Genomic DNA, 27,131 nt, shown 5'->3' with positions numbered 1-27,131 from the left:
ATATATAAATATTTAAAAATTTTATAAGTAAGTGATTTGGTTGGTTTCAGTCCAGTCTAAAAAAACCACACCCCTAACCAGATCAAATACTGAAATTTGGAAACACCATAGATCGAGATCGAGTAGAGGTGAATTCGGTTCGGACCGAATCATTTGGTCTGGTAAGTTTTTCTGGTCCATACCGAAAAAGTTTAACCCCTATGACCATTAATCGAGTCTTTCCGACTTGAATGCATGTATAATTGGTAATTTGGTACTCTATGTTATTAATTATAAAGAAATAATATTTACAGTTATGAAATGTGTAAACGCTGTGCATTTTTTTAAAAAAAAATAAATATAAAACTCACATAAAAGAATTTGTTTTTCAATGACAGATCCTATTTTTTTCTTTAAAAAATACATAATACTTACACAACTTATGATTGTATCTAATATTAGTATTAATTATAACTTATATATAAATTGAGAATACGGGCTCAAAGTACAAACCGACACTTTAACAAAAATCGGTGGCACTGATAGTCTGATACAACTTCCGGTATAACTTTTTCGAGGACTGATGTGTTGGGTTAGTTAATTTTAAAAGCTTTGCTTGGTATGGAGAAATTGATCTAGTGCCGTAATTAGATGCGGGGAAATAGATCAAAACAGTTGGGGAAAATAAATGAATGTATTAACTATCTTACCTAGCTGGCTACTTAGGAAAATGCTTTTACCATCTCTTTTGTACGTAGTACCTGTGATCTAGTTATCTGTTAATGCTTGATAGTTGTTGATTACGTATGTGGCCGGCCATGCTAGTGATCACTGAGTAAACCGGTGGACTGACTTATTTCTTTTAATTTTTTCTATATTTCTTTGAAATGTTTCCCCATATATATGATTATTGATTGCTAGTAATAGAGCAAGCAATGTTGCTGCCTAAATAGAAGATTCTCCTGACAAAGGCAAAACCGAAATACATAACAGAAGATAAAATTGTAGAGTACTCAGGAATGATTCTTTGTAACTGAATGGGTGCAAATGTGTAATTTCCCTTATCATGTATAGGCTTGAGAAATGCCTATAAAACTGTATCAGCCTTTTGGCCATTTACTGTGAGAAGATGAGACTAAAATGGTGCTCTGTGAAAACAAATATTGTCTGTGGCATTGCATCGAATATGTATTGTGCATTGTCACTCTGTTGTTTTCTTCATGGTATCAGTTGACGTCTAGGACTCAAGTCCCTTTCTTCTCTCGATCCTCATGGCCTAGAACAAAATTCCCACCCTTAATCACATTTACTGTGAGTATATGAGACTAAAATAGTACTCTGTTAAAACAAATATTCTCTGTAGCATTGCATCGAATATCTGTTGTGCATTGTCACTCTTTTGTTTTTCTTCATGGTATCAGTAGACGTCTAGGACTTGCATCCCATTCTTCTCTCGATCCTCATGGCCCAGAACAAAATTGCCCCCCTTAATCCCATTTACTGTGAGAATATGAGACTAAAATGGTACTCTGTGAAAACAAATACTCTCTGTGGCATTGTATCGAATATCTGTTGTGCATTGTCACTCTGTTGTTTTCTTCTGCCCGAAACAATAATAAGAGGATTGGAACATGGAGTCTTGTCACGAGTCTGTCAATTTTATGGAATTCAAGGTATTTCATGATGTTTCTATTTATTTTTTCAGAGTTCACAGAGAGTGAAAGGCCTGCTGCATGGCAAGACGAAAAAAGTTGTTTTGGGGGGTATTTCTTGAGTTCGCTCTCTAATCTAAATTAAAAATAAAAAATTAGAACAAGGTAAGCTCCGGACCCTCTTGTTTTTTTCAAACGGAAAACAAAGGAATATTTCATGGTCGACCCAAATATGAGGAGACAGACTTAGAATGCAGTAGTTGCTTCTCCTTTGATCAAAGTCATGAATGCATGCACGAATGTTTAAGAGATCAGTCGAGGGAGTTTATGGGGTCACAAATTAATCACTTACTCGATCGTTTGGACTGCCCAATTTTATAAAGTGAAGTAATTCAAAATATTAATTATTCGGTGATAGCTAGCTAGGAGGACAAGTGCCGTTTGATATGTTTCTCAATTTATAATACTTTTGGGTACAATTGATGCATGCATGCATGAATGCAGACGTCGAGACTACTTCAATGCATGCGTGCGTGAGTGCTGACTACTGAGGGCTTTATCGTGGACAATATAAATTTACAAATTGATGTGACTTTATGTGATGCATTAGATCATCTACTTCACATTAAAAGTAACTTTATAATATAATGTAAAGCATTAACTACGTTAATTTATAGATTTATTTTTATATAATCTAAAATACTTTATATATATATACATGCACGCATGCATGACTGCAGGTTTAATGCATAAAAAATAAAAATAAAAACTACTACCATTCCTGCTGCTAGTAGTACTTGTTTAAACTGATAAGCAGGAATACTAGGTCAAGACCAATAAGAAAACTACTTTATGGAAAATATATACAGCTAGCTAGCTTTCTCCAAAACAGATATATAGTAATTTTTTTCATACGGAGAGAATTAATCATTTATAGGACAGCAAGATATCATGAATCATGATTACCTTCCCTAAATGAATGCATCAAAAGCTAAGCTAGCATATTTACCTTCAATTTTATCGCAAGTACAGAATGCACCAGCTCATGTGTCTTATGGGTCCTACGTACGTTCCTGATCTATTTTCACATACAATACGACTATTGCACTCGGACTCAATAGATTTACGTATTATCTATATTTTTCAAAATTTATTAATATTATTATTTTAATTTAAGTCGTTTCTATTATTTTGAAGTGATTTATTGAGGCGACCCCAGCCCTAGATCATAGGGCTGAGCAACCGGGTACCGGACCGGGTATCCGAGTATACCCGGCCCGGAATCCAGATTCCAAATTCGAGCCGGAGACCGGCCCGGATATAGCCGGGTTATGACCCGGACTGGAACCCGGATTGATCCGGATTTTTACAACCCGGAAATCCGGGTTCCGGCCTATACCCGGGTTTTTTTTAACAAAGCCTATATTATTAATTTTTTTTCAGGAAAAAAATATTTTGACACTCTTTTTCAGGAAAAAAAAATATAATGTTCCTTCAAAATTTCTTCCATTTGCTCATTACAAACTCATTACAAAATTTCTTCCATCTGCTCATTACAAACTCATGACAAAATTTCTTTCCTCTACTCATTACAAACTCATCCCAATTCATTAGAGAAGAGAGATCACTTAGTAGATCATTGGGCAATTGTTCAGACAGGCATGGTATCAATTGTATCAAGTCCTTCTCGATCCAGATCACGAAAAAGGCAAAAACAATATAAATTAAAAACAAATGATGATAATTAGTACAACCCAGTTAACATATTCATCAGCCTCATCTAATTAATTATGAATCTGGACATTGTCGTATTTCATGTCAAACAAAATCGGGTGGGTCATGTCTAGAAGAAAATGAAAAGAGCCAAGAATCACACAAGTTCCCATACCCACATCACTTTAGAAATGATTCCAAAGCAATACAGAGCCACTTGCTCCATACATATTGGGAATAACTGCACATTCCATGGATCAATCATTTTATCAAAAACCATAATAACACCTACATATTATATAAACAAGTACTTAACAAAGCTAAAGAGCACTCACTGCCCAGTTAGGAAGCAACGCCAGCACTCACTGCCCACTTAACAAATACAACTACCACGTTACTCAATTAAATTCATACATCAAAAAAGTCAATCCAGTGAAGCCTCAAAGGCTATGGTTCTATCAATATGCAGAACCAGGTCTTCAAATATCTGAGATATGGGGGCCCCTAGAACCAGCAAACAAGCACAAAATATGCAGAACCTACATGATAAAACCAGATCAATAAACTCTTTGGAACTCAACCAAGGACAAGCACAAAATCTCTTACCTCCATTGAAGATTAACCAAGGATAAACTTTTCAGCATGAATGGGAATGAAGATATTTTAAATGAGCAGTTAAAATTATATAGATAACTGCCATTTCATTTGGAAAATTCCACCAATACATGGAAAGACCAGCAGAGGAGCACAAATTCTATTTTTTATACTAGTCAAGGAACAACAAAAATTTTTTCCGTCAATAGCTGGGCTGTTAACTCTTAGAAATTCAGCTGACAAATTAAACACACTACCATCAGCAAATCCCACCTCTACCTGACATAAAGGTTCAGAAACTTAAATAACGGAAAGTAACATAATTCATCACGAGCCTCGACACATCAGAGAATTTAACATAGCCATCCTAGCCTAGCACTTTAGATATTATCAAACTTCCCACATCATCTTATAAAATCACGAGCCTCTCTTGAAGTTTTTGTGGTCCTGAAGTTTTTATTTCTTTTTTGAGCAACTTTAAAGTCGTGAAATAATTCATGGAAGTTGGAGGTTTCACTGTTATGGTTTTTGTTTTTGTGTTGGACCAAACTGTTAGCCAGAAATTTCTCACTGTCTTCTGCTTTGAAACTATAAAAGTTTTTTAAAGAAAATAGAAAACTGTAACAGGAATCACAAAAGTTGTAACAGATTATGGCTAATGTCAGTGAAAAGAAGCAAAGCTTCTAAAGAACAGGTACAAATACAAATACTCAGGGACAAAAGAAGTACAAATCCGAAATTCTGAATCCAAATCTTTTTCTTTCTCAGTACTTTTAACTTTCTTTCTTGAATCCCCTCCTGCGATTAACACGGTGAATGATTATATGTATATATGTATTCTTCCAGCTAATATATGCCAACAAACATCATATATAATAGACCAAAAATAAATCACACCCAAAAACAAATCACACCCAAAAACTAATCACACCCAAACAAATCACACCCTCTAAAAAAACCACACAATAAACTAAAGAACCGAAATGGAAGAGTTAAATCAAAAACTAACCTGATTTGTAGTGTTTCTGAGGATGACCAGATGAAAGCGACGACGGGATGGCGATGACCGGACGGCGACGACTGGATGACGGCGACGATGGGATGGCGGCGACGATCGGATGAGGCTAGGGTTTCTGGAAGATTCGTTGAGAGAGAGAGAGAGAGAGAGAGAGAGAGAGAGAGAGAGAATCAGATGGGGGGGATCGGGAAACAAGGGACCAAGGGTAATAACCCAGTGCCAAAATGACGTCGTTTTGGCACTGGGTTTGAGTTTAAAAAAAACCCGAACGGGCCAAAAAAAATCCGGCCCAGTTGCTTAGTCCTACTGGATCATGTATTTTGTTGTTAATGTGTCGATAAATAATGATTCATGTTAGGAGATTAAATATAAGATTGACGACATCGTCCCTTTAAAGCAAATATTATCATGAATTCATGATCCTCTATGTTTTTTTTTTTTTTTATAAAGGAATTAAAGGCAAATGAATAAGAAGAAAAAAGTACATCTCTCATGGATGAGTACTAGGATGTGATTAATTTGATGAGATTTTCAAAATACCAAAGTGTTCATTTAGGTGGTAAAGCATTGGATCAAGGATATTTGAGGAAGAACCAAAATGCATGGGTGGTACTTATGATTTTAGCTTGAGGAATAAGAAACTTCATTTTGGTTGTGGTGACTAGACCCGTCACGTACTTAAATGCTGGTCAATATTGAGCTAATTTCTGTGTCTTTTTCAGATTCCATTTTGGCAGTCACCCTCTAGAAATGGTTACGGGCCGATAACTTTATTCTAACAAGATCCCTACGGATGACCGAGAAATTAACTAAGAATTATTACATTTCGTTGGATTATATAGATGAGATGAGATGAAAAATTTAAAAATTATAAATAGATTTATCAATCATCAATTACAACATATTTGTAAATGGTAATGAAATGATTTAAATTAATATTTATATAGAGTTTTGAGAAAGTAGAGAAAAAAAATTGAATAAAAAAATTATAAAGTTAAAAAATAGTTATAATATAATTTTTTAACATAATTTTTGTTTTGGGATTTAAAAAAAATTGAATTGTTTTTTTTTTTTAGTTTGAGTTGTAATAATTAGATGAAAAAGTTAAAAATTTAAAAATTTGAAATTAAAAAATGTTTATGTTTGAATGACATTAAAATGTTGAGATGAGATGAGATGGAACAATATAGTTTGAAAGGTTTGTGAAACCAAACCATGCATATTCTCCCCATGTTTTTCGCTTGTTTTGTCCATTATGTTTTTTTAATGGGAAAACTAGTAATATTTCAAAAGTTAATAGCGTTAATATATAAAATAAATAATAAAATCCATATAGTCTCATTAACTTAGATTTTTGGGACATGTTATTTTATATGGCATCAAAATAGTGGTCCAGATCAAGCAAAACAACCTTTAACAGGGTATGTTTGGGTAATGAGATGAGATGAGATGAGAATTATGTTAATAGTAGTGAAATTGTTTGTAAATAATAATGAAATTATTTAAATCAATATATTTTATTGAGTTTTTTAAAAGGAGAAATAAAACTTGAATAAAAATATTATAAAGTTAAAATATTATTTAAATGTAACATTTGTTTTAAAATTTTAAAAAAAAAATTATATTATTTTTTGTGTTTTGTTTTGAAGTCTGAAAAAATTATAATGAATTCGGTAATGATTAGACGAAAAAGTTAAAAATTTGAAATAGAAAAAGATTTTATATTTGAATAATATTTGAGAAAGAAATTATTAAAAAAAATAAATCAAATGTTTTCATCTCATCTAGAGTGTTCAAACATGGCCTAAATCTACACCTCAGTGAACAAGATCTTTAGATGAAATGAAAAAAATAAAGCGTCTCGAAAGAGTTGAAGTTCTGATGTTCTTGCTTTAGTTCTCATGAACCACTATTCCGCAATATATACATAATAAGAGGATAGTATCATAGTAATTACCTCATTTCTCAAGAGTTAAAAATGCATTGAAGATTGTGATCCAAGAGAATAATTAATATAATCAACGTGCAGACATATATATATATGTACTGGTAGTACCAGTCATTCCGCGCGAGGATTTAGAAGAGATTATTCTAAATAGAATAATTAAAGTGAAAAGATCAAGGTGACAATCATATATTGAGAGGATGAAAGAAGACAACTACATGATCGATAAACACAGTGAATCAACAAGAGAATATGATTACAAGCTTCTTCATTTTTTTCATACTTCTTACTCCATGCATATCCACTGTTGAAGAACAGATCTACATCGTGAGTAGCCTATGCAAATCCTCCATTTTCAGGATGGGTAGGAGGCGAAGGTCTTGGAATATGTGGCACGAGAGGAGTCCCGTGTTCGATAGGTCCATGTTTGAAGGAAGCCTTTGAACTTGGTACCGGATCAATCGGGTGGTAATCACCCAGATTTACATCACCTATTTGGCCGCGCTTCTTCTCAGAGCGCGAATTGTGGCCATTTTCCTGCATTTTTTTTTTAAATAACAGATCCCATAATTTCAGTGGAAAAAGAAGAAGATCTGTGCCCGAAATATTGATTACGCCAAGAGGATTTCCGAGCCGCGCTCAAGAGTTACACTGAATGTACCTTCAGCCTCCTGCTCGCTGTGGTCATTGGCATAGCATCGCCGCCGACATGTTGGGCGAAGACCATTTCTGGAATAAAATCGATATATATATATTGTCAGCATTTAAAGTGGTAAGATCAGGAGAAATGAGATCCAATTTTTTAACACAGATCAATATTACCTCCTGCTGTCCATTGAAAGGACAGGCTAGTAGGTTATGATCATGTTCATAGTTCCAATTATAGCCAGTGATTAACGTTGATGTTTTATACATGCATTATCATCAAACTAATTCCATGTTGTTGGAAATCTGAAAGAGACAATGGTACATCTTTTTTTTTTAGCACTAAAAAACATGCATCTTTAAACAATAGCGAAATGAAACAGATGGAACTGGTAATCATGATAGTCCATATATTGGAGCCGGCCGGTGCAAACAACTCTGTGGTTAACTGAGCCCATCTTGTCGTCATTAATAATAGAAAGAGTGTTCCATCCGATTCATGATTGATCTTCTTTGTCCAAGTTTAAATGATGAAAGACTAAATAGATTCTTAGTCATGCAGAACAGGACATGCAACCATCGAAATGAACAACGAGAATACAATTGCATGCATTGCGTTATAAAGTGGCCTGGGGACCAAAACAAATAAACAAGAGACAAAAGCATCAACGAAATCATCATAAAATCATGACACCAGAATTTCAGCAAAAAAGAAACAGAACAATGCAGAAAAACAGAAGTAACACAAAGGGAAAGTATGTACCGTGAATAATAAAGGAACTAGTTCTTATACCACTTGAGAAGTTGAGAAACAAGAAAGCTGTCCCCAGTACCAAGAACAAGACGCATAACCCAGAAACCTTCATAATGTCCCACTAAAGGGATCTCAACACACCAGAAAATACCAAATGAAAGAATGAGCTCAGAAAAAGTGCTCCAATGGCTTAAGGACTACTAAAAACTCCCCCATTTTCAAGCAACTTAGCCCACTCCAAAAATTAGACTAGTAGAACGAGCTTTCATCTCCTAAAGATTGAGAGAACTCCAAAGTCCACCAGAAAATCCGGGGAGGAAAAGGACGAAAGAACCGCCTAAAGACACTGAAAATGTATTAATATGTATGCGTGTTTTTAAATAGGAGCAGTAAGTGAGAAATAAGTAAAGGAGACCATGTCATATGGATTTCCTTTGTCTTTCATTGCCGTGAAGATGCAGAGAGAGGAGTTATTGCCTACATTTAAAAAGTTGCAGAAACAGTGGGGAATGCAGCGCAGCAGCAACTTTAATTGCGCGGAGTCGTGGTGGAATGAGAGCCGTTGGGCACGTCTTTGAGGTTCTTACAGAAAAGCCCTCGCACCTCTGATAAAACTACACCGCCAGTACTTTCATAAAAGTTATATTTTTTGCCTCTTGGTTGTCACCGTCAGGGGGGTGTAGCTCATATGGTAGAGCGCTCGCTTCGCATGCGAGAGGCACGGGGTTCGATTCCCCGCACCTCCATCCCACCTCTCCATATTTTTGAATTTTTCATGCGGCACAGCGCCACCGTAGAAATGCTGAATGATGGGCGGACGCCTCTTGTTGCTTCGGGCTTTTTCTTATTTCCTACCGTAAAGAAGAGAGGCATCGGAGTATGGGATTGCAGCAAAGATGGGTTACATGTCTGATTTTTGTGTTTGAATTTTATGAATTTGGCACCGAAAAAGAAATATATAAAAGAGAAATGTTTAAATTTTGTTATTATAAGAAAATAAGAGTTAATCTAATTGGTAATTTTTGATAATAAGATAAAAATATAATATATAATATAATTCAACAGAGAATGATTTCACTCATCAGTAGTTTCATAATATTCAAAAAATTAATAATACTTAGTTACGAAAAATTAATTATTATTAATGATATTCAATGATAATCTCATTGCTAGGGGGATTTTGCTTGGAGGTGCAAGCCCAACCCAATTCATGGCGACACCATCTAAAGATAAGCTGAAGTCGACTTGACCCCTCGTCGGCCTACCTGGAAAGACCTCAGGCCAGCACGACACGAACCGACCTGATGGGTTGGGTCAGCTAGCATTCAGAGGACACCAGATCTTCCTCTGTCTAGACATAGAGCATAGAACATATCACATTTATGGGACTCAACATCCCAACGCCCCCCCAACTGCAGTGGTTATGCTATGTTAATTGTCTATATCAAGAAGCCACGTCACATTAAATGAGCTCTATCAACAAACGTTTTTCCACCCAATCGTAGGGCATGGGTTGCTGACCAAGTACAAGTATAAGAGCAGTCTTCTAGGCCCCATATTGCAGGTTGGTTTTTCTGAGAACTCACGGGACTCTTTATAAGACTTTACTCCATCTAAAACCTTTTGCTAACTTAAGTATTAGAAGTTTCGTCCAACCACCCCCCCGATCGCTAGATCCAAGAGTATTTCACTATATGTAGAAATAACTTAAAGACCTGAGTCGCCAAGGACTCAATAGTCAATTCAAAGGTATACGAAACACGTCGGGACACTCCTGTCATTAAAAATTAATATTTAGAAAAAGAACTGAAGAATTCCAATGTAACGAGAATTTTATATAAAATAGAAAATCATATTCGTGACTAGTAATTTTCCTTTTGTTTTACATAAACAGCTCTCTCTTCAGTCTTCTGCTCTCACCCAGATTCACCCGATCAGGTGTCTCTGAGATTAACATTCCCAAAGAGAGTGGCACATCAACAATATCATGGACCTTTCCATCATGAAGCCCCTCGAGGAAGGCGAGGTACCCTCTCTCTCTCTCTCTCTCTCTCTCTCTCTCTCTGGAATTTTGAAATTTTGAGTTTAGATTTCTTTTCTTCGTTGAAATTTGGATATGCGCGCGCAGGAAGAGAGTATGCATTAGGGGGCGGACGTGGAAGCGTTCCAGGCTATCCTAAACAGAGACATAGACGGAGATGCCTCCACTTCTAACAACTCTGATTCAGATTAAGGTGCGTTCTCTCGGTTTCTCAATTTCTCTTGTATGCTATGCAATTTTCTCATGTTCTTAATTCGAAGTGTAATTCATAAAATTTCAGGGTACGATGCGCTATATACACGAACATTTCGTTCTTTTTTTCTTTTTCCTTTTTTAAAAGTCCAAGATTGCTCAAATTCCCATCAGCACATGTTATCAGAGGAATTGAATATGATCAATGTTTGCTTAGAATTATACCAGAGCTCACTTATCAAAAAAGAATTATTCCCGAGTTCAACCGACAAACTAAAAAAATAGTTTCCAAAAACTTTAAAAATTGAGGATTACTGATATAAATTGAAGCCCGTAGCGGGCTTCGTCTATGGCTGACTATTAAATGAAAATCACGTTAATTAAGAACTACGTAGGTTTCAAATATTCTGTGGTGCAGATGATATATGCTCTGCCTGTGTTTAGTTGTTGGTTTTGAAGAAGCCATGTTCAATTCAGCATTTTTTTTGCCATCCACTGTTTGCTTTTAAAGGGAAATTCAGGCTTTAAGAAATCTAAATAATAAGTAATCTATAGAAGCAAAGGATGCACCTTTTGTAATTGTGCATCGCACAGCCACGTTCTAGAGTTCCAGTCGTTGTGAACTCTGTTCTTAATTTTTGTGCTAAATCTCTCTCTCTCTCTCTCTCTCTCTCTCTCTCTCTCTCTCCCCCCCCCCCCCCCCCCGGGGCGGCGCCCCCACCCCTTCTCTTTCCTGACAAGTTGATGTCGCAGGGACCCTTAGGAACTGGATTAAAAATTATTTGCATGATGGACATCTTTTGCTTAATATATGATAGGTCAAAATGTTCACTAAAATCGATTTGATTTCTTACCAAGTTGGATCGCGACCTAAATCGAATAGTTTTTTCAAACCTTTTTTTAAGTAATGGTATCTTCATTGACTTTCGACACTATTAGTCATTACAATATTTCTCACTCAAATTCCATACAGTCCAGTGATTCCCACTCATTTGCACAACTTCCTCGGAAGGGTGCTAGCTCCTTTGCGGATCCTCATGTTACCTCTTCAGTTGTTCAATTGCAGGCTGATTCAAGCTATCCAACTATAGAAAATAATGCGCAGAAACCTCAAGTGGTGAATTGCCAGTCAGATTCTCTCGGAGTGCTAGCAAGTCGAGTGTCTTCTTCCAGTTAGAGCACTATCAATCAAGAAGGGGAGCAGTCCTCAATTCCTACTCAAGGACTCAATAAGCAGCAGCAACAGCATTTGCACTTTCCTCCCATGTATGGAAATACTGGTAGTAATTTTCACCCATATGCTAGGACGAGTGTCCATTCTTTGACATCATCTGTCAAACCACAACCTCATGCTGCACAAGCAGCGTAAATCTCGCAGCATGAGATCATGAGTTCAACTCAGTTAAGTGGGACAACACAGGGCATTAACACAATGGACAAGCCTAAGTTTCAAAGGCAAAACTCTATGATTGATCTAAAGAGAGTTCAGGGTGGATCTGCTTCTCACTTGGCAAATAGTTCAACATCACAACAGAATCTAGTTCCTCGGCAATCATCCACTACTAAAAAACAAATTTCTGCCCCTTAACCATCAATGGCCAGTGTAAAACAGGAATCACTTGATCAGGTAACCGAGCTGCAGCACATGCCCCCAATGTTCCTCATCTACATGGATTGTCTTCTCATTATGCTGCGCAGCTTGAACAGGAAAATGCAGCTTCTGGAATTTTAATGGATGACGCTTTAGAAAAGCATCCTTCAAGGATGGGTCTGCCGACACAATCGGATCCTGATGTCCTGGTAATCTTGAGTTTTGTGTTTTTTATTTTCTGTGGTGCTTTAAATTAATGGGCTGCCACTATAGATCTTAATGGGTTGTATTTCCATGATTTTTCTCATATCTTTTTTCTATTTATAACTAAGTGTTCCTCCTGTATACGTTATGTGTACTTGGGCTACGTTTTTTGCAGTTTTCAATCAAATATTCAATTACTTATAAAAAAAAAAAAATCTTTTTCTTTTACATTTTATCGGTTAGGATCTCACATCACATCTGCAACCTCTCCTGCACGAACACCTTCCACAAAGCCTTCTATTGGCCAGAAGAAACCACTTGATACACTTGGTTTGTCACAACCTCTGCTAAGGTGGATAATTCTTTTTCTTTTGTTTTACACAGCCTGATGATGACTATCAATGCTTTCAAAGTGATTCTGTCATCCCCCATAGCAACCCTTTTATTGAATTCTTTGTTCATGTATGATTTGTCTGATACCGTACAGTAAGAAGCAAAAAGTATCCAGGGCCTTTTGGGATCAAAGCATTGAACAACTAAATGATGTCACTGCTGTCAGTGGAGTAAATCTTAGGGTATGCTATTTTTCCACTTTCAGCTCTACCTATTGGTATCAGCTAAATAAATTTAAAAAATTCAGTGTAAAGCAGACGACCTCAACACCTTCCTGATATTTTACTCTTAAATAGGAAGACAAAGAACAGTTATTTTTTGTGACCAAGGAGGACAGTCAAGTTTCAGAAGCATCTCGAAGAATTGTGCAAGAAGAGGAAGAAAGACTAATTTTGCAGAAAGCTCCCCTCCAGAAAAAACTGGTAGCGATCAGTTAGTACTCTAGTGAATAACTATTCTTTAGAGAAGTGTTACCCCTTTTTTTATCTGTATGCCCTTTGACTGCTTTTCAACAAAAATCGGGGAGCTTGAGATTTTGTCTGTATTCTCTGTATGGCAGTGGCCAAATGTGGCTTGAAGAGTATAAGCAATGATGTGGAACAATGCTTGTCATTGGTGATATGTTAGCTACTTGGTCCTTATTGAGGCTTACACGCGATCTCATGTACAACTAAATCTACAGTGTGGAGGAAAGAGTGCGTGGACTAGTAAGTAATCCAATCAGACTGTCAAAACAGGCAAGTTTTCTTTTGCCGTTTTCCCACTTCTGACTTGGGTTATCTGTAATTAAATAGCTCTGAATATTGGATCTCTATGGCGGGCTGATATTGAGAAACTAGGACGAACTGTTATCAACTCAGATGTTCAACATCAAATAATGACAATGAACAAGACGGCTAGGGAGGAATGGGGGAAAAAACAGGCTGAAGCAGAGAGGCTTTGGAGACTTGATGAAGTGAGTGCCGCTGCATTATATGAGATGATAAACTGAGGTCTTAAGAGTACGAATCTTTATAAATATGCATATCATATAGCGCGCACAATATCTTTATTCTTGACCCATTTCTCTATGCTTTTGATAATATATTATATAATCTCGCAATGCAGCCTGAGGGTTATAATGGACTTGATGGCGAGAAGGATAAGATGAAGTGCTAAATTCCTTAAGGTATGCAGGATAATTCAATTTGCTAGCCATTATATATTAACAACTCGACCAAATATCCAAAATTTTGATTATGTGCTTTGGTGCAGGCAAACAAAGAGGAGGATGACAAAACAAGGACAACGGCTGCAAAGGTGGCTGTCCGCGCTGCTGTTGGAGGAGATGATATGCTGTCAAGATGGCAACTTATGGCTGAGCAAGCCCCGCAGAAACGTGAAGGAGGGATGGATGCATCTGGTTCTCAGCCAGGCAAAGATGTGAGTCGCAAGCCTCCATCAACATCGGTTCCCCCTCCCCAAAAAGCAGGGGCTGTTAAAAAATCTGGAAGGAAGCAAATTATTGTGGCTCGAAAGTCGAAACATCTCAGTTAAGGAAGTAATTGCGGTCCTGGAAAGGGAACCCCAGATGTATTGGTCAAGTCTATATGATAGAATCGCTCTGATGGCATCGTTGAGTAAAGCAGGTGCAAAGATCGTTCGTTTTTCAAATGTTAGCTAGTCTAATCCGCGTTGCTGTTTGGAATGCAAATATACGCTGGAGTTGAAGTCTGTAATAATTTAATATCTCTATTGAAGTCATTTTGAAGTTAGGCATCGACCGGGAAAATAGATTGATTGTGACCTCCTAACTCTAGAAGATGGTATCTTGTGTTTTTCTCCCCTTTTGATATTTCAAACTTAAGAATTTGTTTGAGTAGATATGCAATATTCTATACTTCTAACTTCACTTTCAGTTCATTATGTTGACGTAACATTGTTCTTTAACCTTTAAATTTCTCCTTACACAAAAAAAAATTAAATGATCCAAGGATTATAGATAATGTCACATTAATGCAATATAATAAAAGTAGGATGAATATGGTATATATCATTTTTGTTTTACATGGTGTATATAGATATATATATCCGTGTATACTAATCAGGTTTGCAATTTAGTTGAACAAGAAGAAAATCCGAAGAAGGTACAGCAATGACTTAATTTTAGCAAGAAAATAATTTCAATAGCGGACTGGTGTAAATTAGGTTCTTCACACCAGTCCTGATTGAATTTTCACAAGTCACATTTTTTTTCATTTATTTTTTCGATTGTGTTTTTTTAATTATTTTTTTTAACTTTTATTGAAGGGTTTTATGTTTATTTATTATCTAATAGTAATAAATATATCACTTCTTACATGATGAGATGAAAGTGAAATAAGAATATAGTGTATAACATTACTTTTACTTCGTTCCTTCTAAACTAAGCAAAGCCATTAATGTCGATCACGTCAACCCGAGAAGTTTCATAACAAAATGCAGTGATCCTTGAACAATTATAGTAAATTTCTAGCTCTTTTACCCATATGTTCCAACTCACACATTGACACATGCCATATTAAAGTTTTTTTATTGTAAATTAAATCTGACATTCACATCAAACCTAGTCAATTTCTAAGTTTCCTCTTGTAAAATTATTTTTGAATCTAGCACTTCTCTTACGGTTTAATTAGTTTCAAGCATATCTAACATGCTGGTTGAACTAAGAAATTAAGGCAAAGGCATCGATAATAATACAAGATACTCCACAAACAGTTTAGATTCACAAACAGATTAAGCTTATGAATTGATATGGATGCAAAGCTTCGCGTTATTGGGATCTAGTTTAAAGCTTGTGAAAAGCGATCCTTCTGATTTGGGGTCTTTGATTTTGGTTTTTGGGCTTGATTATTCCCCCAACAAGTCTGGAAGACTGGAACGATTCTTTTGCACAAGCTTTGAACTTATAACAATAAGACATCTTAGATATAGGCTTTGCATCCATGTCTACAAGTACTTCTCAATGCTATATCATTTCTTAAGATGAGGAAAACAAGTATGCACATCAGATTTGGGGTGTTTTGCTTCAGCATGCTCCCTGCACTTCACCTCGGACGTGGTGCAGATGAACGTCTGCATGCAGACCTTGCACTGCAATCAACAACAACCACACATCAGAAACAAAAATGAAGATGGGAAAAACATGTTTTGTCTTCATATAAATCACCTTAAACGCTTCTCGGTCATCAATGCTACATCAATGAATTCAACACTGTTGTATCAATATCTTCATGTTGTAAAAAGAGATAGCTATCCGCTGATTTGTTAAACAGAACATATAAAATTAAGAATTCTGCTAATAATCACCGCATTACATGTAATTAGGAGTTAAAAGGGCTTTGTGCGCAAAGCATAACTATCAAACTAACATTTTATCCCATTTAGAGACATTACCCCAAAAGTTAATGGGAATTAATGCCGAAATGCTAAGAACGACAACAAAACTGCATTCAGAAGAAATAATCTCTCACGGCAAGTAGGATCATATGATATTGAGAGACCCACTTTATGCTCATATTCTCCAACCACCTCGAAGTGTCCAAAATCTGGATTATAAACATCTGTGCTAGACCTTAGATCATAATTTACTAACTTAATCTTCAATCAACCATAGCCAACAGACTTGCTTATTCTAACACTTTCCCCCCTTGAAAGAGGCCTTGAATGTAGCCCAGCATGTGTGGAAGGTTTTAACCTAAATAGATCCATCACTGTCAGAGGGTTCTTATTGTGTTTGAGTGACATTATCTATCAAATATTGAATATATTTTTTCAGAACATAAGAGTTGATCTAATGGTTAATAGGTAATGCCACAACAACCCAGTGTGCTGGAAGTGAGACAACGAAAATAGCGCAACTCTTCAATAAATTGACAAAAAGGGATAAATTTAACCCAATCCTTATCAAAAAGCCTTCAGATTAGGACATAGACATAGCCAATGCCAATGACTATTTGTTTTTGGGATAATTATCATACCGTGCCAAATTTGATTTAGTAGAGATTAATTATAAAAAAAAAAAAAAATCTGCTACTGTTTCTGTTGAAATGAATTTTTCTGCACGAACTACAAAGATAGTAACGAGCGGAGACATGGATTTCACAAAAATCATAAGGAGAAATCAAGTCCCATTAGAAGATCCATGGTTGATATATATTGTCCGAAACCGAATCTTAGAAATCTAATAACAACATCATAATAAACCTCGAAAAGCAGTGTCACCGAGTATTTACCTGTATCGTCATGGCCTTCTTGTTCGATTCAATTTGACTTCCTGCGCAGAGATCCGACCAGTTACTAATAAAATACGATGTAAGACTATAATTATAAAAACAAAAAAAACAAAAACAAAACATAGTTGTGTACCTTTAGCAGCTTTTTGCTTCTCCATGTTCTTTTCACGGGCCATCTTGGATTTCTGCCCATTGCCTCCTCCCATTGCTACTTGTGCTTCTTCTTCTTTCCGATCTAGGGATATACACAGGGGCGAAGCTAAGAAACCAAAAGAAAAGAAAAAGACCCTATCTCAGGAGTTACCAAGAAATTTCGTAGTGGAACCGATTTATATGAATCCCACGGCCCCCGGCCCCCCTCCAAGACTCGGTTGGAGCCAGCAAACAAAATAAAATAGTGTGAAAAATAAAAAAAGAAATCAATTAAAAGAAAATTATAAAAATATATATGAATTACATCATATATATATATATATACACTTTATAATAAAAGAATTATAAAAATAAAAACTTGAGCTTTTATTCTAATTAATATTTGACGAAAACGATGAGGCTTGTCTAGAAGCCATCGCATTATTTAAAACAAAGACGTATAAAATTCAGAGATCATTTTCGTTTCCGCCATTATCGTAAAGAGTGGTTGGTAATTGGAGATAAGAGCATAATTCTCATGTCACTCTCATCCTGTCTTCTATTGTCAGAACTCTTTGCCCATAAATGAGTTTGGAAAATGCTGGTATGGTAAGCTCCATTTTTTTTTTTTAGTTTTTTTCTTAGTTATTAAGAAATTATTATTTAATAATATTCTAATTTTGTTTTAAATATTTAAAAGTGTAAAAAAAATGATGTAAAAAAAAAAATACTGGAGCCCCCAACGGTAGGCGTAGCAATCCCAATGAGTTTTATTACTGAATTTATACAAGCCTTAATTATATTATTCATTTTAATACATATTAGTTATTTTAATTATTTTTTAAAAATCCTTAATCAGTAAGAAAAAATTAAAAAAATATATACAACTTCACTTATAATCATTTCTTTAATCATTAAGTAAAAAAAATTTAAAAACAAAAAAAATAAAAAAGCTAATAAAAAAATAATAATATAATAATAAACCTATCATTATTTTTATTTATTAGTTGCATTTTTCTTAGCAAAAACTGGTACCAGTACGGCCGCGATGTCTATCTAACATTAACAATGTACACTAGATTTACAAATGATTCTTATATAAATAAATTTATAATATGATATGACTTATCTAATTTACAATCTAATATATAATATCAAAATATATTAATTTATAATTTTTTTAATTTATAAATGTATTGTCACTCACTTTGAAAACATGTAAGTTATTTCAATAAAAATAATATTATTTGGCTATCTAAACTTATCGCGTAGATGATTTTCTTGATGTAATACTATTATGTAATGTCACGCTATTTATTAAAAAAATTAAAAATATAAATATAAAAGAATAGAAAGAATCTAAAATTTTAATCTTACTTTTTGTATTTCAAAGTCTCTTTGGGTTTGAATATATTCTTTACAATTTTTCTTTAGTAGCAATATTCTTCAAGAAATAAATTAGCTGGAGCTCACTTCGTGGCAATATCAGGCCGCTAGTCTCCGGTCGGCGGCCAGCACAAATTAGAAAACATGTGGTGGACCCATTACAGCTGACGCATAAACCACAAAATAAATGTTGCAGAGAAAGCAAATACATTATCCTATCTTACAACGTCACCCTTCCATTTTAATGAAGAAGAGTCGTTGTTGGTTAGATGGCTGTTTTGGACTTTAGAGACTTCTACAATAAATAGCCGAATGCCGTGGACGTGACACTAGGGATATGTACAGACACTATTGTGAAAGAAAATAAAATTGATAGACCACATTCTATCATTAATTAAAAATAGAGAATAAATTAAACAGAAATTATTAAAAATTGTATTAGAAAAATTTACTATGCATGTCTGAAGTATTAGACGTTGTCGAAAGGATTATCGAAGGCCAACCCACAAGCTGCCCATGTTCGGCGTCGAGGCCCATATTCCAAACATCGAATCCAATTTCTTCCATGACGTAATGTCACCAAAAACAAAAGATAAAAGGTAATAGTTCATGTGAGCTTGGGGCCAATAAGAAAACGACCGTGTATGGAGGGAAGTGAAAGGAGAAACTAATGCGAGAAAAATGAAGCTACAAACCCACCTACTCAATATTCACTACGGTGTCTGTCAGTGTCCCGTGAAACGTTTGGTATAAGTTTGATACGATAAATTTTGTGTAAATCTTAGGACTGGACAAGAACTAGACAAATCCATTGGGACCGATTCAGACCAGCCGTCGGAACTCGGAACCGGCTAAAACCAGCATAGAACTTATCGGTTGGAGATCCTTTTTTGCCAAAACCGACGTCTAGCAATGGCATCGTTTTGGGACTGTATGTTTTTAAAAAAAAAAAAAATTAGAACAACGTCATTTCATTCTACGTTTATTCTTCATTTCTTCTTCTTCATTTTTCTTTATTTTGAAATCACTTTTTTTTTCCTCAACAGTTAGAAATGGCTCTCTCTCTCTGAACCAACCGAAGTTGCGCAGAGACCGATATAGACAGTCTTTTCCATTTTTACTTGCCGGTTTTAGTCAAGATTTATAGCTTTCCAATATTTTGGTTGTGATTTAGTTTTGTTTAAAAATCACACCGAATGATTTGGTTTTCACCCTTAGTAAATTTTTTATAAAATAGTAAGTCTCATTAATAAAGAATAGTTTTTTTTTTTAATACTTTTTAATATGTAGCCTATTTTTTTACAAAAACTTACTCCAAGTTTATTTATTTGAAATTTATATAAATTATTTATCAAATTATAATATGGTTTTCCCGGTGACCAAAAGTCTAATGGCGATGAATATTTTCAGGTGAGTGAGGAGCAGACGTCTTACATAAATAATAGTAGCTAGCCAAAACAAATGAAGAGAGAGCTTCACTTTTAAACCCAAACACCCACGGTGCCATATACACGTAGCTCAGAGTCACTCCCACCGCCGATGCATGAATCACGTGTGGATGTTACTTTTAATTGGCCTTTCTAACTTTAAAGTCGACGTATTCTACTATGTGTGGAGACAAGGTACTGAAATTCTAATTCATTTTTTATTGTAAGTCTAATTCAATCTCGTGACTCTCCAATAAATTTTCCTTGCCCGCGTGATTCATTAATTAGCCTCATTTCTTTTAACTTTTAGACTAGGACGTGAGAATTACACAATTCTCCTTGGAGAAGTATGGAATCTATGCAATGTCATATTGCCCGATGAATCCTATTCATTTTGTTCACCATCATCCTCTCCTACCAGTCATCAAAAGGCAATGAAACATGAAATCTTCTTCAATCACTACCACTCATTCAGAATCTGTACAATTCTATTTATTGCAGTTTATCATTTGGGATTATTGTATAGAAACTCTTGGCAATCTTTTTGTTGATCTGCTAACCTCAAAACGGGCCTATGTAGCAGTTTAGTTCCAGATTTTTTTAATTATTCTTTTCATAATTATTTGGCTGCTGAAAAAAATCCCCCGATGTTTGGTAGCCTAAAGAGTGAGTCAGGAGATAATGGAGTACAATCTACGCAAAGAGAAGAGAGGACGATAGGGATACGAAACAGCATGGCTTTGGCAGTCTGAATTATTTTTATGGAATTTCTTTATAACTATAACCATTCTAATTTTAACCCAATAAAACATGTGCAGATCAATTAACATGCAGAGAGAGAGAGAGAGAGAGAGAGAGAGAGAGAGAGGCAAAGACGCCCACCATCATCAACGTGAGACTTGCGACAGTTAGCTGAGCGAAGTTCCGGATGCACTCAACCGTCAGCTCCTAGCTGGAACTGGCCACCGTGTCTCTCTAGTTTTATTTTTCATTTTTACGATCGGCCATAGCAAATCAAATTAATACACAAATAAATAAATAAATAAAGGCGGAAAAAGCAAATATGCTTTGCTCTGTTCGCCTGCCAAAAGATCGACTATCCCTTCCTCTCTATCTCTCTCTCTCTCTCTCTCTGCTCTTGCTTTTTCTTTCTTTGATCATCCATCTTCTTCGCCAACTCAATTTTCTTTCGTTTTCCTGCTCCTTGTTGCGATTTTTTCTAGTTTATTTTTTTCTTCCAATGGAGCTTCTTCACCTGCTCTTCCTGACTGCCTCTCTTGCTCTTCTCCTCCCTTTCCTCGTCGCTAAGCTTCTTTCCATTGCTTTTCCCCATGACGCTGGTCCCCCCCATTCGCTCTCTAAATCTTCACCAATCGTTGATGAGCGGATTGTTATGGAGGATATACGATCATCCCGAGATAGATTGACCGTTCCAGTTTCCGAGAGCGTTACGAAGAACGTCCACGAATTCCTCGACGAAGCGCCTCCGGTGAAGGTCGCTGAATTTGAAGGACTGCAGGTTCCGGCCGAGGAGATCGTGGAAATTACACATCGCTGTCATGACTTGCTGGAAAAGTTACCCGAGTGTGGTTTGCAGGAAGAACCCGACGTCGACAAGTTCCCGGAGAGCGTTGGATTCCCGGATAATCTATCGGAGGAAAATATAGAGGATTCGGCTAGTGTAAAAGAGATCTTAGAGAACAGAGTGGGCTTCGAGTCGGCAGCAAACAATCAAGTTGTTGCTGAATCTGAGGAGATTAATCGGGTTGAGGAGTGTGAAGTAAAGGAAACAAATGAAGAGAAGCAGGTGAGGTTTGATAGCGACGAGGATGATTGGGAAGGGATTGAAAGGACTGATTTGGAGAAGGCTTTCGCGGCGGCCGCCACTTTCGTTCTTGAGTCGTCATCAGGGGATAATGAGGATCCTTTGGCGATGGCAGGTGTTGGGACTGATTTGCAGATGGAGTTGTACGGGCTTCACAAGATTGCCACCGAAGGGCCTTGCCGCGACCCTCAGCCTATGGCTCTCAAGCTCTCTGCCCGTGCCAAGTGGTTCTAAACTTTCCTCTGCTCCCTGCTCTTTCATTTTTAAATTGAAATTAGATTTCTTAGATGTTGATTTGTATCTATGCCTGTTGAATCATGTCAACCAATAGAAAATGCTTGACTGAGGCCGAGAATGAGTTGTGTTCTTCTCAGTCGGCATTATATCATATCTATGCTCGACGAATTGTCCGAAAACAATAGAAATTCATTAGATCTAAGGAAAAGAATGGAAACAATTAATTAGGAGTTTTGAAAATACTTGTATCCATAATTCACGTGAAAGACTAGGATAAATTAGGAAGTGATACAGCAGAAAACACTAATTAATCTGCAATTAACATGATTAACTAGTTCACTAGCCCGCTAAAACCGAGACAAAATTAGCGTTTTGGCTCAGTCCTACACATTCTTTTCCTCTCTTTCAACTTCTTAGCAGTTAAGTTCCCCAGTAACTCGCACAAGATCTGTCACATTTCATCTAGTGCTCAAAAAGAGTCTGACAGACTGACACAATAGCACTAGTAAATCTTTTACCAGAAACCTTTATCAAAGTCAAAAAATAAAAATAAAAAAACTGAATAAGGAAAACACTCTAGGGAGTACCATAAACCAAATTACACGGTATAGCTTGATTGGTAGTCATAATAACAGGGTTGAAAGCTGCTATGTGTGAGTGATCGAGGGCACTGGTTACGTTGTGCAAGGAATGCTTGGCAAAGGCTGGGGCGAATGAGTCCAGAGGTGGCAATGGAACAGTATATCAAAATTCTCTCTGATAAAGTTCCTGCCTGGATGGAAGGCGAATTGGCAGTGAGTCCTTTGCTGTTGATCAATGTGTATCTCTGGATCTCTCAATGATGCTCCCATGGAATGTTTGGCGCAATTAATTTGTATGTAATTATTTATGCAGGGTGGCATTAGACCTGAACCCCCAGAAGCAGGAATATCCACCGTTGCCGTTGACTTGAGCACATTTTCATTTCATCAACCTAGTGATGTTGATGAAAGGTAGTCTACAAGACTTGATGCCTCCATCTGCTTTAACGTCTCGTCATTGTTTATTGTAACTCTGTTTTCTGCACATTCTTCTCCCACTTGCAGGAAGCCAGAACAGAAGGCTGGAACTGAGGAAGGTTGTAGTACTGGGGGCCCAAACTCTAATTACAAGGTATAATTGTAAAGTTTAGCACACTTTAGTTACCTATCCCGCATTTTATACATCTGCTTCTCGGCCGCCTCAAAGTACCATTCAGAATGTTAGGTTCACTGTAGAAAAGTGCATAATTTATTAATTTGCATTAGTTCATTTCAGAGCATCTACAATACACAGAATTTTTTATGCTTTTGTGGCTAGACTTGGAGTTTTCTTTCTTTTTTTTGAAAAAAAACAAAATAATACAAAAAAAAGAACCATATTAAGAGCTAATTATGTTAATATTGAACCAGTACATGAAAATTTCAGAACTGAACTCTAAAGAAAATATCGCGATGTTGTAGGAATCTTCTAAAATAGGCAGCTGTTGTACTCCAAAGATATGATTCCAATTTTATCACTACCAAATGATTGTATTTTTGGAGTATACATGTAAAAATTATATGCCCACGTGACCGTTCTTAGAAAAATGAAGTATGCCTGCTAATCATGTTGATTGTACTCTTAAGAATATGATTCAGAGCAACAAAACTAAAAGGAACAGAGCTTTTACGTTACTTGTGCTTCTTTAGCTATTGGGTTCTAGCTAAATAAAATAAATGGACGGGCCAACCATTGAAGTATTGAGTCAATGGTTCTACCAGCATATGATTTCACATAGTATCATATTAAAGGTCATGACTTTGAATTCTGACTCCACATTCTATCATATTTAATTAAATATTCCACGTATTGGACTCACTCATTGAGAGAGTCTGACCCACACGTGAAGAGTATTAAAGACATAAATACAAATAATAAAATCTACCCATTTCCATTAACTTAAACTTTTTAGGATAAGTAGTGATTTTATACTGTATAGTTTTTCTAGCCTTGCGGATGTCAGTTCATAATTTATGCCTCCCGGCATCAGTAATCTTTGATTGTCCCATGTCCCTATCTAATCTCCCGGTTTCTGACATTTCTTGATGCGTATGTGGAGTTATTTTTTGATAGTATAAAATCATGTATAAGACAATATATACTTGTTAACTATAAAAAAAAAAAGTGTAAGACAATATATAACATCGTCTAGTGTGAAAATTCCAGGCCAAAGAATGACAGAATTGCTCTGACCTCCCCAACCACAGTGGTCATTCTCCTGGATTTGCTTGACTAGATGCAGGTCTGATTTTAATCTCCAAGTCTAGAATAAGCTTACAGTCTGAGAGGTTCTTCATTCTTGTGCTGTTTACGCTTACCATTTATGTGTCCTGGGTTCATCATGATGTTGTGTTATTATAAAACATCTTATGAATGTATTGTGCATATGTTATGGGTGTGAATATAATTATCTGGGGTTCCTTAGATTCATTACATGCTGATCTATATAGAATTGACAAAGAAGTTATTGCTGATCTACCGACTTTACGTGGAAGTTTTTCCGTGGATGCTTTTCCTTGCAATGTTTTGACTTTTTTTTCTTTTTTGATTGACGCGGCTTTTGGATAATGAAATAGAACGATAGTGTTCTTGATAGCAAAACAACATAGGGTACGGCTTCTAATTTATTCCCATTTTATGAGGCATATAAACAAGGGTAGCTTGACGTGTTTTTCTTTCTTACAACTTATCATCCAAAGAACTAGAACGATATTTGGCAGAGATGAGTTTTCCAAAAAAGAGCAAAAAAGAAAAAAAACACACACACACAAGTATTCTCTGCGAAAGCAGGTTTGCAATTGATAATGATGAAGGCAGCTGGCATTAGCAAATTAATAAGAGACAGTTACTTGATTTATTACATAATATAGCTAAAGCTTTATACTTGAACGGCAAGCTAATTAAAACCCAAAGAGAATTGAAACATTGTTTGGGCCTTTATATCCTAGAGAAAAGTCATCCTTATCATCCATTTTAAATCAGAAAATTCATCTAGTTTGTTCCAGGAGGATTGTAGGATCCCCCACCATAGCCTGAGCCATATTTACCTCCGCCACCATTACCGCCCCCATACCCAAACCCAAATCCACCACCTCCTCCCCCTCCCGAACCAGACCCACCATTACCCCATCCACTACCAAAACCACCACCATTGCCACCATTGCCACCATTACCACCACCTGAACCATACCCTCCACCTTGGCCAGCACCGCTGCCATCACCCGAGCCCCCTCCCTTACCAACCCCTCCGCCACTACCACCAATGCCCGACCCATTACCACCACCACCACCATTACCATAGCCGCTCCCACCGCCGTATCCTCCGTCGTAACCACCAGCTGTAATTCCTAGATGGCCTGCCTCTTCATTAAACCTACTCCGTACCCCATTGCCCAAACCATATCTCTCACTGCTCGTGAACCTCCCTTCTCTGCTAGCTTCGACCAGTACGTAGCTAAAGAGCCCCAAAAACAAGAAACTGAGATTCCATGAAGCCACGTTATTTCTTCCCATGGCTGCTCTCGCTCGAAATGCAACTGCACTTTTGCAAAGCAACGAAAGAATCTCTCAAATAAAAATGGACATATATGGAAAAAACGTAGCAAATTGAAATAAGATTAAATGCTTCTCTATATTGGATACATATGTCAGAAAAGATAGAATCAAAGTCCAGTGCTTACCGCTGAATTAATATTCCTCGCGCGCGGTCTTATCCTTATCGCTACGTGTATCGGTGTATGTAGTAAGCTGGGAGTGAAACCTCGGAATTATATCTATAAATATATATAGGTCGTAGTAACTATAGGTCCGGAGGTGTTGCAGGCTTGCAGCAGATTAGGAGACGGGAATCCCCACGGAAAGCGGGCGCCATGAGCCGGCGCGTGTGAGCTGATTCTGGTGACGAGAGCGATCTGCATGATTCCAAAGGTGCCAAGTTGGTGAGCAAGCCAGTTGGTAGTTTTAGACGAAAAGTGAATATCTGGAAAAGTAAATTTGGGATGAAGGTAACTAATTATATAAAATTATGTAAATTTATAAATTTATTTTTATGAGATGTTTTTATAATTAAAATATTTATGTTTTGAGATATTAACTTCGATAAATGATAAAAGAAAAATATCAAAATATTTCGTGGTAAATTTTGTTACCCCAAATCATACTAGTTGATATAATATATCATAAATAATTTTGTATTTCAGTTATTTAAATGAAAAATTATCTAGATGTATAATATCTTTAAATATGGCTGATATAATAAAATCTTAAAACAGAGATTAACATTACTTTTAAAATAATATCGAGATAATATCAAATAAAGTTTTTAATGCAGAATATATAAAGATAAGTATGACTATTGTATTGTTTTAATCTCCCATATAATGGTTGGCCTAGAAGGTCAAGACAATCTAAAATATAAATTCTTTTTGTATTTATAAAATTTAATTTATAACTTAAATTATATTATAATTTAGGTCTAAAAAAATATTTTTAAACCTAATGGATTGGCCTTTGCAGATGACCTTTTCGATCCCGCCTCGCCCCATGCGGATGTTACCCTAAATTACCTTATAGCTCTAGTAGAAGTTAGCAAGTAGCTACTCCACAGAGTGGATTGTGAACCGCAAGGCTTTGAGCCTACATAATGGGCCGAGCAAAGTTACTTTCAGCCTTTTTGAACAGGGAAGGCCCATATAGAAAACTAGCTGGGCTCGCTGAAAGTTTCAACGTTTCTTGGATAGTTCAAGTTTAGTATTTCTTTAAGGAAAAATATAGTTATAAGTATAATTGTGCATTAATCTGTATATTAATATAATGTGATTGATCAAAAAGTAAATTTTATTAAAATTAATATTAATTTAAATTTTAAATATGACAACCTATCCGACCAAACTATATTATATATTTTATAGCAATAACGTGACTACGCATTGGATATGTAAAACCGCCCCCCAAGTGAGAGAAAAGATACGTCTAAAGCATTTTAAAGCAAATATTTCTGACACTATAAATTATAAAATAAATAATATAAAAAAATATTTTAGATTTAGATTTAGATTCTTTAACCTTAATATTAAAATTCTTAAAGCGAT

General features: G+C 36.0%; 4 protein-coding genes, 1 non-coding gene and 1 pseudogene across 8 annotated transcripts; 3 read left to right on the top strand and 3 right to left on the bottom strand.

Moving 5' to 3' along the window:
* Positions 1-7,060: 7,060 nt before the first annotated feature.
* On the bottom strand, positions 7,061-9,067 carry LOC122318264. Of its 3 annotated transcripts, none has more exons than XM_043135489.1 (3): positions 8,340-8,799; positions 7,563-7,630; positions 7,061-7,438 (listed from the first exon to the last, which is right to left on the bottom strand). In XM_043135489.1, the coding sequence occupies exons 1-3, from the start codon at positions 8,410-8,412 to the stop codon at positions 7,238-7,240; spliced, it is 342 nt and encodes a 113-aa protein (XP_042991423.1). In that variant the 5' UTR covers positions 8,413-8,799; the 3' UTR covers positions 7,061-7,237. The 3 variants fall into 3 exon arrangements, 2 of the variants coding, with proteins under 2 accessions (XP_042991423.1, XP_042991422.1); XM_043135488.1 differs by having other exon boundaries at positions 8,310-8,792; XR_006244777.1 differs by lacking the exons at positions 7,061-7,438; positions 7,563-7,630 and adding an exon at positions 7,637-8,175 and having other exon boundaries at positions 8,310-9,067.
* On the top strand, positions 8,974-9,046 carry TRNAA-CGC. The gene has a single exon. It is a non-coding gene; the product is annotated as a tRNA-Ala (tRNA).
* A 1,021-nt stretch (positions 9,068-10,088) lies between the features above and the next one.
* LOC122318761 lies at positions 10,089-14,612 on the top strand (annotated as a pseudogene).
* Positions 14,613-15,412: 800 nt separating this feature from the next.
* LOC122318613 (uncharacterized protein At2g23090-like) lies at positions 15,413-17,327 on the bottom strand. The gene is made up of 3 exons (XM_043136139.1): positions 17,108-17,327; positions 16,975-17,015; positions 15,413-15,832 (listed from the first exon to the last, which is right to left on the bottom strand). Exons 1-3 carry the CDS (start codon positions 17,178-17,180, stop codon positions 15,713-15,715), a joined length of 234 nt encoding a protein of 77 aa, XP_042992073.1. The 5' UTR covers positions 17,181-17,327; the 3' UTR covers positions 15,413-15,712.
* A 3,433-nt stretch (positions 17,328-20,760) lies between these two features.
* Positions 20,761-24,515, top strand: LOC122319099 (acyl-CoA-binding domain-containing protein 3-like). Its single transcript, XM_043136999.1, has 5 exons — positions 20,761-21,971; positions 22,670-22,775; positions 22,876-22,973; positions 23,067-23,133; positions 24,208-24,515. Exons 1-5 carry the CDS (start codon positions 20,983-20,985, stop codon positions 24,217-24,219), a joined length of 1,272 nt encoding a protein of 423 aa, XP_042992933.1. The 5' UTR covers positions 20,761-20,982; the 3' UTR covers positions 24,220-24,515.
* A 317-nt stretch (positions 24,516-24,832) lies between these two features.
* On the bottom strand, positions 24,833-25,861 carry LOC122319102 (glycine-rich cell wall structural protein 2-like). Of its 2 annotated transcripts, none has more exons than XM_043137005.1 (2): positions 25,722-25,861; positions 24,833-25,582 (listed from the first exon to the last, which is right to left on the bottom strand). In XM_043137005.1, the coding sequence occupies exon 2, from the start codon at positions 25,552-25,554 to the stop codon at positions 25,033-25,035; it is 522 nt and encodes a 173-aa protein (XP_042992939.1). In that variant the 5' UTR covers positions 25,555-25,582; positions 25,722-25,861; the 3' UTR covers positions 24,833-25,032. The 2 variants fall into 2 exon arrangements, with proteins under 2 accessions (XP_042992939.1, XP_042992938.1); XM_043137004.1 differs by having other exon boundaries at positions 24,833-25,577; positions 25,722-25,820.
* Positions 25,862-27,131: the final 1,270 nt, after the last annotated feature.

Source organism: Carya illinoinensis, chromosome 8 (genome assembly GCF_018687715.1).
Source record: "Carya illinoinensis cultivar Pawnee chromosome 8, C.illinoinensisPawnee_v1, whole genome shotgun sequence".
Classification (NCBI taxonomy): domain Eukaryota; kingdom Viridiplantae; phylum Streptophyta; class Magnoliopsida; order Fagales; family Juglandaceae; genus Carya; species Carya illinoinensis.
Note: the sequence above shows the minus strand (reverse complement) of the source record. Positions and strands in the feature narration are given on the sequence as shown.